This window comes from Pisolithus orientalis (assembly GCF_024613125.1).
Source record: "Pisolithus orientalis strain OTSU chromosome Unknown F5J12scaffold_3, whole genome shotgun sequence".
Lineage (NCBI taxonomy): Eukaryota > Fungi > Basidiomycota > Agaricomycetes > Boletales > Pisolithaceae > Pisolithus > Pisolithus orientalis.
The window spans coordinates 1280558-1297488 of NW_026260784.1; the positions used below are offsets into that span (position 1 = coordinate 1280558).

General features: G+C 50.3%; 8 protein-coding genes across 8 annotated transcripts; 3 read left to right on the plus strand and 5 right to left on the minus strand.

The window, feature by feature from the left end:
- Positions 1–1284: 1284 nt before the first annotated feature.
- On the minus strand, positions 1285–2375 carry F5J12DRAFT_802376 (thioredoxin-like protein). Its single transcript, XM_051744412.1, has 5 exons — positions 2137–2375; positions 2035–2085; positions 1867–1964; positions 1681–1799; positions 1285–1619 (listed from the first exon to the last, which is right to left on the minus strand). Exons 1-5 carry the CDS (start codon positions 2276–2278, stop codon positions 1406–1408), a joined length of 624 nt encoding a protein of 207 aa, XP_051604301.1. The 5' UTR covers positions 2279–2375; the 3' UTR covers positions 1285–1405.
- A 392-nt stretch (positions 2376–2767) lies between these two features.
- F5J12DRAFT_802378 (Tim10/DDP family zinc finger protein) lies at positions 2768–3359 on the minus strand. Its single transcript, XM_051744413.1, has 4 exons — positions 3233–3359; positions 3083–3178; positions 2952–3033; positions 2768–2892 (listed from the first exon to the last, which is right to left on the minus strand). Exons 1-4 carry the CDS (start codon positions 3296–3298, stop codon positions 2867–2869), a joined length of 270 nt encoding a protein of 89 aa, XP_051604302.1. The 5' UTR covers positions 3299–3359; the 3' UTR covers positions 2768–2866.
- Positions 3360–3605: 246 nt separating this feature from the next.
- Positions 3606–5282, plus strand: F5J12DRAFT_802380 (uncharacterized protein). The gene is made up of 7 exons (XM_051744414.1): positions 3606–3761; positions 3808–3900; positions 3955–4110; positions 4160–4499; positions 4555–4674; positions 4729–4794; positions 4846–5282. The coding sequence occupies exons 1-7, from the start codon at positions 3658–3660 to the stop codon at positions 5158–5160; spliced, it is 1194 nt and encodes a 397-aa protein (XP_051604303.1). The 5' UTR covers positions 3606–3657; the 3' UTR covers positions 5161–5282.
- A 149-nt stretch (positions 5283–5431) lies between these two features.
- Positions 5432–8811, plus strand: F5J12DRAFT_305360 (uncharacterized protein). Its single transcript, XM_051738825.1, has 13 exons — positions 5432–5649; positions 5706–6047; positions 6105–6245; positions 6308–6331; positions 6395–6487; positions 6541–6739; positions 6792–6979; positions 7032–7331; positions 7387–7512; positions 7577–7863; positions 7930–7935; positions 8013–8280; positions 8345–8811. Exons 1-13 carry the CDS (start codon positions 5593–5595, stop codon positions 8564–8566), a joined length of 2253 nt encoding a protein of 750 aa, XP_051604304.1. The 5' UTR covers positions 5432–5592; the 3' UTR covers positions 8567–8811.
- Positions 8768–10190, minus strand: F5J12DRAFT_903119 (uncharacterized protein; the record flags this gene model as incomplete). The annotated part of the gene is made up of 2 exons (XM_051748366.1): positions 8768–9497; positions 9538–10190. The coding sequence occupies 2 exons, from the start codon at positions 10188–10190 to the stop codon at positions 8768–8770; spliced, it is 1383 nt and encodes a 460-aa protein (XP_051604305.1).
- A 45-nt stretch (positions 10191–10235) lies between these two features.
- On the plus strand, positions 10236–12095 carry F5J12DRAFT_802389 (kinase-like domain-containing protein). The gene is made up of 8 exons (XM_051744415.1): positions 10236–10504; positions 10563–10872; positions 10921–11091; positions 11145–11216; positions 11269–11466; positions 11523–11735; positions 11786–11971; positions 12021–12095. The coding sequence occupies exons 2-7, from the start codon at positions 10585–10587 to the stop codon at positions 11858–11860; spliced, it is 1017 nt and encodes a 338-aa protein (XP_051604306.1). The 5' UTR covers positions 10236–10504; positions 10563–10584; the 3' UTR covers positions 11861–11971; positions 12021–12095.
- A 104-nt stretch (positions 12096–12199) lies between these two features.
- Positions 12200–13170, minus strand: F5J12DRAFT_903120 (uncharacterized protein; the record flags this gene model as incomplete). The annotated part of the gene is made up of 5 exons (XM_051748367.1): positions 12200–12316; positions 12345–12416; positions 12451–12526; positions 12588–12703; positions 12757–13170. 5 exons carry the CDS (start codon positions 13168–13170, stop codon positions 12200–12202), a joined length of 795 nt encoding a protein of 264 aa, XP_051604307.1.
- Positions 13171–14524: 1354 nt separating this feature from the next.
- On the minus strand, positions 14525–16562 carry F5J12DRAFT_305769 (uncharacterized protein). Its single transcript, XM_051738827.1, has 14 exons — positions 16260–16562; positions 16112–16204; positions 16039–16063; positions 15903–15984; positions 15810–15842; positions 15747–15758; positions 15667–15680; positions 15366–15618; positions 15252–15320; positions 15129–15196; positions 15067–15077; positions 14876–15011; positions 14799–14822; positions 14525–14742 (listed from the first exon to the last, which is right to left on the minus strand). Exons 1-14 carry the CDS (start codon positions 16277–16279, stop codon positions 14641–14643), a joined length of 942 nt encoding a protein of 313 aa, XP_051604308.1. The 5' UTR covers positions 16280–16562; the 3' UTR covers positions 14525–14640.
- Positions 16563–16931: the final 369 nt, after the last annotated feature.

The window sequence follows — 16931 nt, forward strand, 5'->3', positions numbered from 1 at the left end:
TGTTGGGCGCACACGTACCAGGATCTGTATCTTCCCCCGCGTATTCTCCGCCAGCTTCGCTCTCGCTCCCCTCGTGTTCATTAATTCTGTCAAATCCGTTGGCGCCTACGCCATACTTCGCGCCCATCAAAATCCGACCTGCGCGATTCGGTCCCGGCATAATCTGCCGGCTAGACTGTAATGGTGGGCGGGACGCGCCCACTGCGCTGGGTGCCATGGATCCATATGCACGAGTGGGAAGCCCCGAGATTGCACGACCGTCTACCTGGCTGAGAGAAGCAGATCGGCCTACTAACCGGGGAGATACTCGTTTCACAGCATTGTCGGAAAGCATCCCTTCGCCGCCATCTGATGATGAGATGATATTTTCTTTCTCTTCTTGGGCACGTGAATCCCACTCCCCAGGAACGCGTAGCAAGTCATCGCGTTCTTCGACCTGCTGTTCACGATAGTCGTCCAGAGGAATGCGTTGTGGTCTACCGAGTTTACGACCAGTACCACGCAGTCCAGTAGACACAGGTGCTCGGAGTGCAGTTTGTGCGGCTGGTGTCAAGACCGCAGGACCAGACGCGACTCGTTGGAAGGACCGCAAGGAGGATCCGGTGGCCCCTGATGGAGGTCTATGCTGAAGCTGATCGGGAGGCGCGCTGTAGGCGCCATCCGATTGGGAGAGCGAGTTACGAGTGGGCGCTGGGGTGTTAAGGAGAATAGGCGAAGGGGGTTTAATGTAGGCGTATGATGCTAGCGTGCCGGGCGGAGAAGAGGATTTGGTAATGAGTGGACCGTCGAGCAGTATCTCGTGAGGGGTAGGTGGAGTTGAGTCATTGGAACGCGAAGAGCCTTTTGAGACGCGGACATAGTTACCGGCGGAGTCAAGTTCATAGTCAAAGGAGAGCTCGATGATGGAAGAGTCATCGGAGGGTGAGGTGGATGATTGGCGAGGGATCTTCAGAGCATCCACGGCACTGGTTGGGGGTGTCCGCGGGGGAGAGACGCGATGCTCGCCGAGTGTGGGCGACACGGAGCTGGAAGAAAACATGGACTTGATTGACTTGCCTTTGTCGACGACAACCTGATAGAAAGAAAACGAAATGCAAACGCACAAACCCTCCGACAGCTGTTTGTTGGTAGCCCGACGACGAAAGACAACCGATAGCCTTTGTGCAACTCCAACTCAAACTCGAACAGACACGAGGCAGACGCGTGGTCACGTGCACTGTTCTATTTCCTCAGAAAGACCGCGTCGGTCCCATGGACTTGCACTTCCCACGGACCCAGAGATGGATCAAAATTCATAGCAGTACATCGGTAAACACTACACAGAAACAAATTTACAGACGGAGCAGTCGTAACGTGGCAATCAGTCGTAGATAACACGCATCAGTGGTCATGCAAGTACACCGGCCTAGCCGCAGACCGTGCTCACTGCGCGGCCCATTTCATCTCCTTCAGGGGAGGAATCCGGATTATCTGGAGTCGGGGGCCGCGCCTGTTGTTCTTGTCCGGCGCCCTCGCCCGGTTGGGCCCCAGTCTTCCCTTCAGATTCTTGTATCTTCTCGAGTTCCTTCGTAACAAACTTGGCATGCGCGCTATAGTTCATTGTAGCGCTCAGTACACCTCTGCAACGGGGGGTTAGAAAAAAAGCCGAATTTGATTTGCGGGCAAGTGCTCTAAATGTACCTGATGATGCCTCCGCTATCAATAACAAATGTTGTGCGAGCATCCGTCAAACCGAGCATGCCCCTTCCGACTTGAAAGGCATTGTGGGCAACATGATCTTGATCGCTCAGGACTGGGAACTAGAGCGAAAGGTAAACGTAGATTAGCAAAACCATTCGAATATTTCAGGATCACCACCCGGCTCACGGAAAGACGATTCTTTTCAACAAAAGACTTTTGCTTTTCCACCGGATCAGCGCTGATGCCAATTACTTGAACATCTGAGCGCTTGAATATCTCGTTCTCTAGAATGCGAGCGAGACAGTGAGGTCAACTCTCCCTGAGCCCCTGTCCGCTACGGAAGCGGTTGCCCACCAGCCAGCGCATCACGAAATTGACAGGCTTCACGAGTGCAGCCAAAGGTGCCTGTGTGCACATGAGATACCAAGAATATTGACAGCCTGCGAGTGTCGATACCAGACTGAGGGTAAAAGAAAACTGCTATAGGTTTCTCTATGCGTTTGCCTCCTTCCTCCGGTGGAAACTTGAATGATTCTCCATTTGCATCAAGAAGCGTGAACGACGGTGTTCCCTTATCGACGAGAGGATGAGGAGCCATAGTAAGCTACGTGCTGACTTCACTAAAGGGTTGGGACTCAGTAGTTGGCACTGCGGACCTGAACGACTGGGCGTAGGACGGGCATTCCGTAATTAGGAAATACTACCCACAAGCGCTCTTCGCAGCATGCAACTGGCCACGATAACAACAAACTTCGCGGGTTATCGGGACAACAGCAAACAAAGTGAACGACGAGTGGAACACGTGTGACGACCGCCTAAAAATTAGTTACGGTTCACATTACATCCTGACAGGGAATTGCCAGGGTTCCACGGAAAACTATCCATGACAAGCCACTGAATATCGAACGGTTTGTCTTTCGCGTATGGAAAAGATTGTAGCATTCGTGAAAGGCGTGTCGTTCTGCTTGCGTTAGAGTGTATAGTTCCACGATATCGATCGAGGCGTTCCCACAGTACAAGACGAACGTGGGGGACGCTAGTCGGGTTTGCAAACTTGTTGACAATCGCATACCCATCGAGACATGCACCCGGTTTTCGTGCGGAGTGAGACAGATGATAGCATTAAGATAACATCGAAGGATCATTACTACGACCGTGTAGGGGTAAATTGTGCAAACATCTAGAATCAAGGTTTTGGTACGCCCATCGCCTCTGAGGAAAGAAAAAAAACTGTCAATGTCAACTATAAAAGACTTATCAACAGGACAAACCTGCATTGAGCTCTGCGAAGCGCTGCCCAACACGTTCCGAGTGCTTCAAGAACTTGTCGGAACAATTCAGGACACATTGTTCCTGAGGACTGTCTAAACATGCGAAGTGAATGGAGCAGGGGTTAACATACCTCTTTAGAAGACAATGCCTTGCTGGTGAAATCGTTACAGCACGAGGTGAAACACCTCTCTACGAGACCAGAATACAGGCGCAAGAAGTCTTGCATCTGGAATACCCCATGAACCCGGACAATGAAAAAAAAGGACGGGTCCACACGAACTTGTTTCTTCTCTATGATTTTTGTCATGTGAGCCTGTTCTGCTGAATTAAGCTGTGAGAGATCCATGATGGTGTGTGTGTGTGCAAAGGAGTGAAGAATGCCGCTGAGGTGTGAAAGTTGCTGTCTGACAGCGTCACCGGACGCCGGCCGGGCCGTTACAAGTGACGCATCACTCCATGATGACTCGAGTAATAAGACATGGACACGTCAAGACATCCTCAATAAAATTGCATCAGTGACGCCAACCTCAAAGATCTTTAAGGTCCATCGGAGCCCAACCGACGGTACTGTGCTCCAAACCATCTTTGCAGATTGCAACGGAAAAGTATATAGACCTCAGCGTAGAAGGCAGTAAGTTTTTTAATCCACTGCCATCGTCTTCAACAGGCCTTACTTCTCTCTCTCTCCGCACAGTGGATCCCACTATGGCTCTCCCATACAAAGATGCTCTTCAACGACTTGAAAATCGACGTGTCAAGGCAACACGTCCATTGATCCCCCCACAAATTCTTCAAGAAGATCTACCCTTGTTAGTTGTCTCTGGCTTTCGTATACAACTTCTGACTGTGTTACAGGACGTTCCTCGCAGCGCACACAGTCCTCGAGGGCCGTCAAGCTACAGAAAAAATCATTCGGGGCGACGACGACCGCTTGATGGTTGTTGTTGGGTACGTTATCTTATTGTAGCATCTACATGCACCAGTTCACAGACTCTCAAATAGGCCCTGCTCCGTGCATAACGTCGATGCTGCTATTGAGTACGCTAAGTTGCTCAAGCAATATGCGGACAGCGCAAAAGACGATCTTCACATTGTCATGCGTGTCTACTTTGAAAAGCCGCGCACAACCCTGGGTTGGAAAGGCTTGATTAATGACCCGTGAGTTTGTTTTATTCTATTTCGTAGATTAAACCAATCCCCTCGCAAGTGACATGAACGGAAGTTTCCAAATAAATAAAGGACTCCGTCTGGCTCGCACTCTCTTGTTAGACATAGCCAAACTTGGCTTGCCTGCCGGTTGCGAGTTTCTAGATACGATCAGCCCTCAGTATACCGCAGATCTTGTTTCCTGGGGCGCAATTGGCGCTCGCACAACCGAATCACAGGTGCATCGGGAACTTACCTCGGGACTTTCAATGCCTACGGGTTTCAAGAACTCCACCGACGGTTCAGTGAACGTCGCAGTTGATGCCTGCCGCGCAGCTCGGAGTGGCCACGTCTTCCTTAGTGTTGGCAAGGAAGGGTTGAGCAGTATCGTAGAAACAGACGTTAGTAATTGGTGCTCCGTATCGCATCCCACACCGTGACTGAAATTCGCTTCAGGGAAACCCCGATGTGCATGTTATACTCAGAGGAGGGTCAAAAGGACCCAACTACGCTGCTGAATTCGTTCGCGATTGCAGCCAGAAACTACGCAAGGCTGGCCTTCCCGAGAAAATCATGGTATAGTGCCCTTTTTCTCTCTTCGTGGCGTCATTTTCTCAATTCTTGGTTCAGATAGATTGCAGTCACGGAAACAGTCAGAAGCAGCACCGGAAACAGCTGGAGGTCGTTGAAGACATCGTGAGTGGCCTCTATTGACCTCACTCGAATTCTTTACTTAGTGTGGCTTAGGTTCAGCAACTCAGTTCGGGCGACACCTCTACCACTATCATGGGGGTTATGCTCGAATCTAATCTTGTCGAGGGTCGACAGGATATACCCTCCAGTGGCCCGGCTGGGCTGAAATACGGCCAGTCCGTAACCGATGCATGCGTTTCCTGGGAGATGACTGCGCCCGCTCTCGATCGCTTGAGGCAAGGGGTTCAAGCTCGCAGGGACCTTCGTGCGCGATCCGTTATGGAGCACAACCCACTGACGAACGGCGTGAATGAACTGAAGCTCAACGGCGCAACCAACGGGGTGCATGTCAATGGCACGAGTATCTAACATTATATCTGCGGGTGAGGGTACAGAAGATATGTTCAAGTTCAAACTCTGTACGATGTCCGATGTGTGTGTATCCATAGCAACTATGCGGTCGACTTATTATTATGCCATCTATTTTGCCAAACTTATCAATGATCTGGAAAGTTAGTCTGGTAACCAGACGTCTACGAGGCAGCTGTTGATTATGCTACGGCTTGCCTCATTATCATGCTATGGTCTGGTCACTTGACTACTGAACAGGTTGCCGGTTTGCCCCTGTTTGCTGGCATAACGTCACCACAGCCGCGCCACGTCGACATGAGAATAACTCAATAATGCTAAAACATCTGCCGCAGCATCGGGCTCTAGTGTTTGAGGGAACTCGGAACCAGCTCGACCTCTGCCGAGAACACAATACTATCTTACGTTCATTGGTTGGCCACGATTGACCATATGGCGATCGGGGAACACCTGAACGCGCTTGCTTTTCCCTCTAATGCTACCCTCATGGTACGCCTGAGTATCCCCAAGTTTTAGGCAATGTGTATCATTCCGGCAATTACTAGGTCTCGGCGCTTGTGCTATGGATACTCGCCGAAGGTTTCCGTGCCGTTGCGCCGGGTGCGCAAGGCTGTCGGTGGCAGATTCTCGCGACTGAGCTTCTCAAGTCGGGGTACTTTCTTGCCGCGTGGTTCATTCAAGGAAGATGCGACCGAGGATCGTTTCGCGAAGTAACGACCGAGGAGCAGGCGTTGGATGACTTCGTTCCATCACCTGAGATTGTCAATCATGATGATTCCCCGGACCTGGAAAGGCGCTCAACCCTGACATCATGGAGCCCCGGGGACGTGCGATCGATGCTGGTAGTTATAATCGCCAGCGCGGTATACGCGCTTCGCACCTTTGTTGTATGTCCGATGTAATCTTCATTGATTCCCTTCTGGTTGCTCAAAGCATTCCCATAGGATTCCAGGAGTCGAGAATCCGCGGATACGACAACATTGTACCTGAACATCCCCTTAACCAACCTATGCATACTATTAATTCTGCGTACATTCCTTAACCGCACGTTTCCAGCTTCGTTTTGGCATGCCGCAGTTATTCAGGTAATATAACGCTTAATAAGAGACAGAGGTGCAGCACGATACTAACAATATCCCGATCTTAGTTCTCCGGGCTATTCATTTTAAGAGTGTGTATTTATGTGGAGCCATCTTTTACTAAACATTGAAAATTAATCTGAAAAAAATGGTAGGATGGACTCATCGACCATATGCATGCATCGCCATGGTCCCTGTTGTTGGCATTGGCACTCTGCAACTCAACATTCTTTTCTCTAATAGACATGGTTTGTAGTCGTGATATCCGCAATCTACACGTCTCACCGGTCCTTATTGGCAGCTTAATAGACTTCACCAATCAAGATCAATATACCTTATCGATGCCATCATTTTTGCTTCCTCATGCATCATAGTATTGGCTCTTTCCGCTTTCCAAATATTTCCTACCCACGAATGTCTCGGTGGCCTCACACCCGCGAACGTATTCTCAGCAGTAGTCGAGGCAGGCAAGGATATCACAGCAATATATATAGTGCATCGTGGGTGCGATTTTTCTCCATTGGTGTTCTCGAAATTCTCATATCTTAACAGGGTATGATGCGGTAATGCAGGGAATCTCAACTTCCCTGGCCTCGACCTTTCTACTTACATGTTTCGCACTGCGATTCTACCAAGCATCGTTCGCTCTCCTTGGCTGTCTCCTCATGATCATTGCTTGCATTATTTACTTGCATCATCTCTGGCAAGCACCAGAAGGATGGTGTGAGACTCCAATCCGAGTACATGTTTCGAATTCACATGTGATGATCGCTTGCTAAATGATTGTTGCAGAAAACTCGGCTGGCCATCGTCGGGCTAGCGTTTGTTTTCTCTCTCGCTTACAGCTATACTATCCCGGCCTACTGGATTGCCGGCTTCTCACCGGTTGCGTCTTGGAACGGTTATCGTCTGGGAGATATCGAAAACACCCAACTGTGTACACCAAAGCAATCGCCTTCCCACTCGTTCTCACAGCCGCAGGGCAACTACTCACATTTTGACAACATACTCCTGATAGTATTCTTCAGCCATGCCCGATACAATGCCAACCTGGATTACCATAAAGAAGTATACTCAAGCTACTTCCCAAACGCAAGTGCCCTTGAGTGCGAGTACCAAACACCCAAGGCTGACCGCAAGCTTCCAGATACTCTACATCGGACCTGCCAGTCGCGAAGATGCAGGATTCGCCCATTCCTATGATGTTTATGTGGATTCATACCAATCTGATGAAGATCTTAGTGATCCTTGGAATTATAAGATGGCAGGACGGGTGCGTGCGCACGTGCTTGTGGTGGCGGACTTATCGCAGCGGTTTACTGATATGCTCGGTGAAGATGGCACACCATATGCTCTACACCGCCTTACAAGACAACGAATGCTTTGACGGGTACCTGTGGGCACCGTTCGATACGCTACTCAATGTCCCTCGCCTCCAACAGTTTAATCAAAGCCTCTTTTGGTACCACTCTCCATGGGGTCATCCTGTTCCTAATCCGGCATTTGGCGAAACGTATTACGAAGCAACGCTGAATGCGAGTCGGCACGCACCTGTTGCTAACATTTCTCCCGATCCATCTGTGAATCTCACGGAGAGTTGGAGAGGGTGGGGCCTAGACTGGTGGTAAGTGAGCTGCAACGTCAACCCCACGAAACGACATTGAATCCACGCCTATTTCTGACTTTGCAGGTGGGGGTGAGTGTGTTTCCCTCGCCAGAATTTTAACATCTTCAGAGATATAATCCACGTGCTTATCATCGTCTACCATCCAGTGATCCACATGTCGGAGTCTCAGAATGCATGGAAGCTTTCAACAAAGTGCCCTTGCACCTCCGAGAAGGTTTAGCAGCACTCACGGACGGTGAGACGCGATTTATAGGCGGATCAGCCGATACTATGTACATACCGGGTCGCCACCGCAAGCTCTTCATGGAAGTGTTGGGACTCTTCCTCGAAACGAATTGTTTCCTGGAAATCGCCACTCCTACCACCCTGCACCTTGTAGTGCCTCCTGGGGAAACTATTCAATTCGTTGATCATGTGAGTGATCATCTCACTACCCTCTTCCCTGGTAGTAATTGTTATATGGACGAAATCAAACAAGTGGTGGATATATCAGCCTCCATTCAACGCATCCTTCGTGCGGCAGAAATGGGCGGAGGGGTTCGAAGTCGACACTTTCCACACCTTCCACTGGGGCGAGCGCGGAAGCGATGGAGTATGGAGGGGAGATTACCACCATGTCAGTGACGTACGAACCCTTCTACAAGAGTCTGCGAACCGGCAAGGTGTCCCCTTCCCCCCCTTCCCAGAACCGTCGTCATGAGCTCTTTGTCGCTGGTATTTGGGTAACTATGCCACGGATTCGAGAGTTGCAACGTAGGCGCTGCAGATGGGCTCCATTTACTGTGCAGTGTACGGGCAGATGCCTCGATGGTGCGGGAGCGACAACAGCTTTGCTACCAACATGCATAAAACTATCCTAGCATAATGACGAGTGTGAACAACGTATGTACATACAGGGGCGTCATAAAACGTGCAGTCTGTCACGCAAGTACCAGGAGAGCTCTGCTTCGTGATTGGGTTTCAACCCATTGCAGCTTGCGATGATCACTTGAGTAAGTGATTGGTCCGGCGTTGCGGTGTCAGTATAGCGAACACGAGTGGTCAGTGCGTCTACCAGCGCGTCGCCCGAAAACTGCTGACAGGAGACGAGCCTTAGGATCTCCAGCTGGGGTAACCGGACGCGCATTTCCTGTGGGTGTCCATCTACATCTCCCTCTGCTCCTCCAATCGGCACGGGCTTCAGAAGCCGGATGACTTTATTAGACATATCAGATCCGACGATGGTAAATTGCCTGAGATGCGAGAGCCTGTCAAAAACCCAACTGAAATCCTTTGTGCGCATGTCTGAAAGGCCCATGCTCAGAATCTCAAGAGGCGGGTTCGAGCGTGAAATGAGTTTCCGCATGCCCATGCCTGTGTGGTGATCACTTGATGGTGACTGCGAGAAATCGTGGGCTTCATCATCGCTGTCCCCTGGTTCTGCTATGTGGTAACGATGCAAAGAGAAGTCCATGTTCAACTGCCGCAGATGCAGTACACGGAGTGCAGGAAGATGCAGGTGGGATAGGATGCTCCGTTGGATACACGTTGAGTCCAGGATAAGGGTGTGCAGCCGAGGTAGTGCGACGACAGGAGACACAGTCAAAGCGCCCTCCTGAAAGCAAACACCACGAAACGAAAAACGCTCGAGGCTTGGACACTGCTGAAGGAAGCCTGAGTAAATCGGGTGACCGTACGGCATATAGAGGGTAGCTTTCCGAGATGTCAAGAGAGGTGAAGTGCAGTGGGTTAAGTGACCCCGGCGACGGGAGGTAGGATGCTGTGATTTCCATGGATACCTGGCCAACAGCATTCCCTCTGTAAGAGAAGGAGGCATCTAGATTCCTATCGTCTGCCACTGGCGTCCTGAGGTGCACTTCCAAATGTTGAAGCTCCAGGCGCTCCGAAAAATGAGAGAAGTTAACTGGGGAAGTCTGCCATACTGTACGACCCCCGAGACTTATGCTACAGTCCCTCCAGCGATGTATGTGAGGGAGGAAGTAGGATATGATGGGCAGGAGAGCCTCACAGTCGGGCAGGTCGACGTGCACGTCGAACGGCAAAGGGGCTGAGCGGGTTATCCACAACTCTGCCTGGGAGCGTATGGAAGGAATGGACCGCGACAACGTGCTGACGACGATGAGCTGCCACACATGAGGCGACGAGATGCAAACCTCCCTCCACCGCCTGCAGACAGCACTCAAGTCGAGCGGCGTCAACGGCCCACCAGAGTGACTACAGAGCACGAATATCTGAATGAGAAGCTCCGTTGGAAGGTGCGAAAATGGCCCTTCCAGAGGCACCGCAGCATGGTCGCCGGCCTCAGGGCATGCTGTGTGACTCATTCTTTGAAAGTCACCGAACGTGGGTGAGCGGAACAACTGACTTCAATTCACGCTGCCATCACCCTCCGCTGTATCAAGCACCGGACTTCGTTCAGGCTATGGGCCTTGGTCACGAAAGCATCCCAAACAATGCTACTAGATATTTCCGCCCGTCGCCAGTCAAACACACTCGTCGTCGTTTAATATCTACGCCACCATTGACAGCGACGGTGTCTTTTCCTCAAGTTTTGCTTGTCACTTCCTGGGCTCCTCCTGGCACGACAGGACTGCATGGTTGAGGTGGGTTGAAGGCATGCACGAGACTCATGCAAACAGTGAGTTCCTTCTGTGCTTCATGTTTGAAATGGTCTGACCTGCATGATTGGTCGATAGAGTGTGATCAGTGGGAACATAAATGTGTCTATATAGTATCGTAACCCTGTGGCCCTATCTCATACTCCATCCCTCTCTCTCTCATGAGTTGCTGGTACATATGAGCGTACAATATGCACCCGAAAAACTCGCCAAGGCGGCCCTGGATCTTGGCGTTAACCTCGACACTTGGGTCGACCGAGACATTACATTTCGACCTCGTCATGGCGGCACCGCGGTCGTATACCTTGGTACCCTGCGCCCCCAAGCGACGAGGGTAGCTATCAAATGTCTTCGTTTCTATCCCCACGGAGACGAGTCGAACATCGATGTATTACGCCACACTCGTCTACATTCACACGACTAACTATCAAGCCAGCATATTGTCCGCGAGATAGACATCTGGCGAAAACTACAACACAAAAACATTGTGCCAGTGTTCGGCGTCGTAACAAAAATTGACTTCGCGGTATCAATCGTGTCGGAGTGGATGGAACAGGGCAACGCATTCGATTACGTCCAGAACGAAACGATCGATCCGCGTCCTCTGGTAAGTCAAGGTCGTGTTGGAGGCATTGACGTATTGAAGTAGTTGGCGTCTAGTTGTTGGATATAGCACGTGGATTGGAGTACCTTCACGATTATGCCAAGATCCTGCACGGTGACTTACGAAGCGTGCGTCTGTTGGGCCAAGGATTGCGCCATACGCCTAAGATCCGCATGGTAGAAAAACGTGTTGATATCCAAGGATGGTCGTGCATTACTAACGGATTATGGAATCTCCCCTCTCATCGACTCGTCGTTCTCTATGACAGCCGCCGCACCTATCCGCCCGACGGTAAGGTGGTTATCTCCGGAACAAATTGATAGTTTTGGCGAAGTGACTCGTGAAGCGGATGTCTGGGCCTTTGGGATGACTGTTCTAGTACACGTGTGATTGGCGTTTTGGGGAACTGTTCCGACTGACATGCGTTGCTACAGGAGTTGTTCACTCGCAAACCACCTTACCATGACATCCCTGATACCAGGAATGTTATAGCCCGCATTCTGGATGGACCGCCTGCTCGGCCAACTGACCAGTCTACGTGTTCCCGTTTGACGGATGAATGGTGGGAGATCTGCTCTCTGTGTTGGATGGATGAATCGTCGCGGTCTGCTATTTCTGACATTGCCAACAAAATTCAATCGGTAATGGTGTGTACACTTGATGGATTTTTGTTCATCTTCTTAACCGAGTTCATTAGGATCCGGTGCCTCGCTTCGGCTCGTTCTGGTCTATATCTTACATCGTAGAGCTGGTGAGACGATTCGTCTGGTAATCTTGTGGATATCTCGTTGTGTCTTCCCCGCTAGTCGTTCGATCGTAGTTCGGATGTTGCCCTTGCCTCATAAAACGGATCGTCGTCTTCGCTACGCTCATTCCTCGTCGGGTAAGTGGAGGTGCGGACGTGATTTCTGCCTGCAACATGCGACACACAGAACCCCGGCTGCCCATCTATACGGACTGATGTGCCCTGCAATCACCCCCGCATCCTTTACTAACGCTGCAACTAGTCTACGCCAGCACAGCGTACTCCCGTTCCTCTTGCTGGTCACAATCATTACACAAATTCACAGACTATGGGAGAAACACTACCTACAAACTACTAAGTACTCATCTACTCGGCATCGAACACCAACACTCTAACCTCGATACTCTGTCTCTGTGGAGCATCTTTCGGGCTCGTATTATCTTGGAACGCCGAATGAGGCGTCAAACGTGCCTTATCGAGGTCCTGAGTCGAAGCATTTTATCAATGTCACCTCGTCTGGTGTCTGGTCTGACAAGTAATACCACTTGTGGTTCGGATTATGTCGGACGGCGAACGTTGATCCCTCGCGAATTAGCATAAATATGGCGGGTGGGGACAAGATCCCTCTCAGGGTCCAGCGAACGGTAATCAGCAACCGCTAGGGGATTATGGGCGACTGGATTCAGAATGGGTCTGTTTTCGTACTTGTGGGTCAATAAAGAGCGAGAAGAAGAACTGGGATTGAAGAACTGACCTCCAGACATTGATGATCCGATATCGACCTTTCAACAGGCGTTCAGCTTCGTCACCAAGGTGGAGGCGGACTCGTTCCTCTGCCGCCGTGTAGGTCTGATCGACATGCACACGTTGCTAACCATAACATCAGTTCTGCTTTATAGGTTAAAGAATGACTTGCGACAAACCACTGGGCCACGCTGAGGAGTCTTATCACCGTTGGTGGACGTAACTTTCTCATGCTGGGTGGGATGCCTACGGATGGTATGGTCGAAGACGAACACCCTCTTTGCGGCAGCGTATTTCTTCAAGATTTCCTCAACTTCTGGATAATACACGTCTCTGATCCTTTCTTCGTTTTCAAAGAGCTTCTCCGCACTAGGATACTTGACGAATTGGAACCCGGTGGTATCAAGGCCAACCGTGTCCTCTTTGTTCCTGACATCATGAACAACGACCGGGTGGATGTCCGATCCGACATTTGTTCTAGGAACGCTCGTCGGTGGTTCGCTCACGTACATGTACGGTGGTTCGTCGGTCAGAGGTGTGAAGTAGTTGAGGGTAGTGTGAACGTCGCGAGGAGCATGAACTTTGATGGTCATGATAGTTGTCGATACGGTAGCTGGGATACGAGGACGATGTTTCTGGGCTGGTCAGACATCCCATCCCGATGGACCTTTTATAGGGGGGCATTGATTCTCCTGCTTGGTAACAGACGATGACCAAGAACTGTTGGCGCAAGCAACTGACGGGGTGACGTGCTTGCATTGGGCACCACAGAGGTTCAGTCAGCAGCGCAGGAAGATATTATTCACCAACGGAACGTCCGACCAGGTCTGATGGTTGTCAATAAGTACCTTACTTCTATCTGCAAGGAGACTCTAGATGTGTTTGCGAGTATGCAGCCGTCGTATTACTGCGGTCGTTAGTATATCGACGCACAGTCAGATGGTGTGCGTATTCCTCTCTCTGGCACGGGGGAAGAATGTGGGTTCCTTGTGTCGGTTAGTAAGATCTAAGACCCGGCATTTCAAAAATGGCGGTGCTCCTCATCGGCGACCTCAGGGAATGAATAGGATTTAGGGTGATTGTTCGAACTACGTAACATATCGAGCAACTCAATAAAACGGCAGGTGCGGTGCAGGATGAGGCCTTAAGGGGTCTTCGGAGGATGTACCCGAATGTCCACTCCCTAGTCCAATCGACATCTCCATACCTATCTCATACTCTAACTGGGGCATCCTCAAGGCTTCAATACTCATACAGCCTGAGTGCCCTCGGCGGTAAATGGTCACCTTTGGTTTGTAGGTGAAGTCACCAACCTTAAATACTTTGGTTAGCCGAGTTCTCTCTTCCTGACCATCCACTAATCGCGTATGTAGGATATAGGCTCCAGGGTATGTGCATACCCGAAGAAAATTCTTGCAGGACACATACACATAACGCGGCGGCTAGTATCGCTGCGTGTATATAACCTGGGGCGATGCCCACCTATCACGTGATGCCACGGTTCGGAGTGCCAGGTCCTACCCAAGTAGTTTGCAATAGGCGTCTTCGGACTGAGTGGTAGGCGGACCTGTTTCGCTACATTTGCGGTACCTTGCCAAAACTACTTAGTGCTTGCGGTCCACTGTGCGGAGATATTATAAGTGGAGAATGCAGTGGGACGCCTGTGCAAGATTGTGATTATACATTCACTGCACTTCGAGCGCGTCAGAATGGGACAGAGGCAGATGTCGAAAAGCCTGGGTTGAAGTCCCTTCGTCACTTTTAAAATCCGGGTTTGTGGTCCGTTCTCGACGCCCAGCGCACACGGGGTCGATAGATTCCTGAGAGACATGTTGCGTACGATGTATGACGCGAAACGACCAAGTACTACTTACCGCAACATCGAAGCACTGATACGTGTGTACCAGTAATGAGTGCGGGCTGCGTGCACCCGTATATACTCTCGCCCACGAAGGACGTGCTGCACCTCCAGAACACCCAGCGTCCATCGATTTTTTTTCTGTACACAAATGTATAGTTCCTGTGCGCACTGTGCTTCAAACACCAATAGTACCACTTTTCAACTAGTCGCTCCACACATCGCTCTGCGGATTCGGTTTGCCAAAAATGTCGTGGAGCGTGTCGTTCGTCTCCACCAGTTTGTGCTGTTCTACATGCACGAATACCTTAGGTGACACAAACAGTCATTGCCTGTTACCCTTTACATTAAACCAGCACTCGCCTGTGGGAGCACGTTCGATTGGATCTGCACAGTTGAAAGATCATTCCCCTATACTCGCTTTGAGAAGCCAATCATACTTCTCGCTGAAGATTTCCCTGGTTACAGTTGCTTTCCTCAGATGCCTCATCGTATTTCCACCCGCCTCTGGAATTCAAGTTCGACAACAGTGAGTTGGTGTGCAACTTGGCCAGTGGAAGATCGAATATCAAATAGCTGTCGTCCTGTCAGTATTCTAACACGGCTGTTTCATTACACTCGACCAACGTACATTCCGGTATCCTATTTCTCTCAACTGTTAAGAACAGCGGAGTGTCGGATACTAGCACTTACGACAGTCAGAAAGGTTACAAGGTCGGTTACCGCAAACAGTGTGGTGATAAAGCCCGTTTGAATTGTCACTGGTTCGAGGGATATTCTCCATTAACCCGAGGAGTGAGGGGCAAATATGCTCACTTCTGATGACTCGGTCAACATCACTCGTCACAGGAAAACCATTCTTTCTATTCCACTGTCGAAAGACGGCTTAGTCCCGGTACAGCGTACATATGTTGGTATAGGACTACTTACTAATTGCCACATGAGAGCCGTAGCGATGATAAGGTCTGCGCAAACAGCACTCGCCAGCCGTACAATAACAGCAACCCCGAAACCCAGGGGACCCGAAAAAATCCGGGGTTATCGCGACAGCAATGGTTGTGCCCAGAGCCACCAGCATGCCCGCTGAGCTGCAAAAGACGATAGCAGATGCAGAGAACACGTTCCTCGACAGAACGTACACCCGCCAGGTGAAAAAAAGCTGGACTGATCCACCAATGATACTCTGACAATGTTGTCAGAACCAGCACGACTGGGAGGACTTGTGACATACAGTCACAGAGGGACCTGCGTATGAGGTGTAGTAAGCACCCCTACGCACAGCGCATTGGGCATAGGATCGATCCTACATACCAGTGGTAGAGACTAGGAAGTGACGTGAGCGATGTGATTGACCAAGTATTACCGGGCACCTACCCCAATTTTCCTGGACCAACCATGACAAGAACCCTATAGTGATTTGAGTGATTTTGAGAATTAGATCGCAGAGGACGGGGAAAGTGAACCAACCGAAAGGGTTTACGAAAGATCGATAAGTGTGCATGACACTGAGCGTAGAACTAACGGTGTTTGCAGAAAATAGGAACGCAACCTGCGAAGGAAGGAAGATGAACACCTTTCGGAAAAGTTAATGGAGTTCACTGACAAATATCTTTATCCACAACCGGTCGCTGGTGCGAGGGTTGGTCCAGGGTCCATGACTGCAGTAAGATACTCACTCTTTGTAAGTGAAAAAGTACGAGTACGCCTGGGTGATCATCATTCCATAGAGGAGAATGTCGAGCGCAATTCCAATGAAGAAGGGACCCTGACTGCAAGAATAGGCTAAGTTCGGGCGCAGCGGTGAGGATGGTAATACAGACGTACGCGAGCTGCGCTGCATGCATCAGGTTTCCAGGGCGTGAGACGGCCTCCGGAATTCAGTCACAGATACAGACCCGGTATAAATATCGTAAATGCGGCTCGGGCATCTTCGTGACTTCCAGGAAAGTTTAATAGCAATTCTGGCGCCACCGACCTAAGTTAGGAAGAGAGATGATACTGCATGGGTCGCCATAGAGTGTTCGACATGTTTAGAAGCTTTAACGACACGTATATTATCAAATTTGCGATGAAAACGCCAGACTCCCGAAGGCACTGCTTCAAGATTCTTGCCTGTTCTCCGCCCATATCGTCCTTTACTTTGCGCAGGGGCTTTGGGCACCCCCTGCTTTGATGATACAGCTGGCAGTATGGCATGGGTGCGACGCGAAGAGTCGGACGGCACCTTGGTTTATCGTTTGACATGGATACTCTGATGACATCGTGAGGTAGAGGGGGTCCGCAAAAGTCGTGGCCCTCAGCCATTGGAAACCATGAACTTGGCAGGGTTGATTGGTTATCCCGGAAATTACTGTAACGAGATTGCCGTATGTACATACCATGCAAGTACTGCAAGTGTTCAATTTCCTGGAGTTGGGCACGTATAACTGACAGAATGTGTCAAATGATAATTACCGCCCCGCGGATGATATTCTATGATATTGTCCGAGAACCAGT

Bases quoted from the DNA above. Each gene is read 5' to 3' on its own strand.
- F5J12DRAFT_802376 (XM_051744412.1), bottom strand. From the start codon at position 2,278: ATGGCTCCTCATCCTCTCGTCGATAAGGGAACACCGTCGTTCACGCTT. The intron at 1,965-2,034 runs GTGGGCAACCGC...CTCGCATTCTAG, and splicing joins ATTTCGTGATGCGCTGGCTG to AGAACGAGATATTCAAGCGC. The intron at 1,620-1,680 runs GTACATTTAGAG...CCCCCGTTGCAG, and splicing joins GATAGCGGAGGCATCATCAG to AGGTGTACTGAGCGCTACAA.
- F5J12DRAFT_802378 (XM_051744413.1), bottom strand. From the start codon at position 3,298: ATGGATCTCTCACAGCTTAATTCAGCAGAACAGGCTCACATGACAAAA. The intron at 3,179-3,232 runs GTTCGTGTGGAC...GGGGTATTCCAG, and splicing joins AAATCATAGAGAAGAAACAA to ATGCAAGACTTCTTGCGCCT. The intron at 3,034-3,082 runs GTATGTTAACCC...GACAGTCCTCAG, and splicing joins AGGCATTGTCTTCTAAAGAG to GAACAATGTGTCCTGAATTG.
- F5J12DRAFT_802380 (XM_051744414.1), top strand. From the start codon at position 3,658: ATGGCTCTCCCATACAAAGATGCTCTTCAACGACTTGAAAATCGACGT. The intron at 3,901-3,954 runs GTACGTTATCTT...ACTCTCAAATAG, and splicing joins CGCTTGATGGTTGTTGTTGG to GCCCTGCTCCGTGCATAACG. The intron at 4,500-4,554 runs GTTAGTAATTGG...AATTCGCTTCAG, and splicing joins GCAGTATCGTAGAAACAGAC to GGAAACCCCGATGTGCATGT.
- F5J12DRAFT_305360 (XM_051738825.1), top strand. From the start codon at position 5,593: ATGGCGATCGGGGAACACCTGAACGCGCTTGCTTTTCCCTCTAATGCT. The intron at 5,650-5,705 runs GTACGCCTGAGT...GGCAATTACTAG, and splicing joins CCTCTAATGCTACCCTCATG to GTCTCGGCGCTTGTGCTATG. The intron at 6,488-6,540 runs GTTTGTAGTCGT...CCTTATTGGCAG, and splicing joins TCTTTTCTCTAATAGACATG to CTTAATAGACTTCACCAATC.
- F5J12DRAFT_802389 (XM_051744415.1), top strand. From the start codon at position 10,585: ATGTGTCTATATAGTATCGTAACCCTGTGGCCCTATCTCATACTCCAT. The intron at 11,217-11,268 runs GTGCGTCTGTTG...TCCGCATGGTAG, and splicing joins TGCACGGTGACTTACGAAGC to AAAAACGTGTTGATATCCAA. The intron at 11,736-11,785 runs GTGTGTACACTT...CGAGTTCATTAG, and splicing joins ACAAAATTCAATCGGTAATG to GATCCGGTGCCTCGCTTCGG.
- F5J12DRAFT_305769 (XM_051738827.1), bottom strand. From the start codon at position 16,279: ATGCATGCAGCGCAGCTCGC. The intron at 16,064-16,111 runs GTGAGTATCTTA...CCCTCGCACCAG, and splicing joins TACTTTTTCACTTACAAAGA to CGACCGGTTGTGGATAAAGA. The intron at 15,197-15,251 runs GTGAGCATATTT...CCCTCGAACCAG, and splicing joins TGTTGACCGAGTCATCAGAA to TGACAATTCAAACGGGCTTT.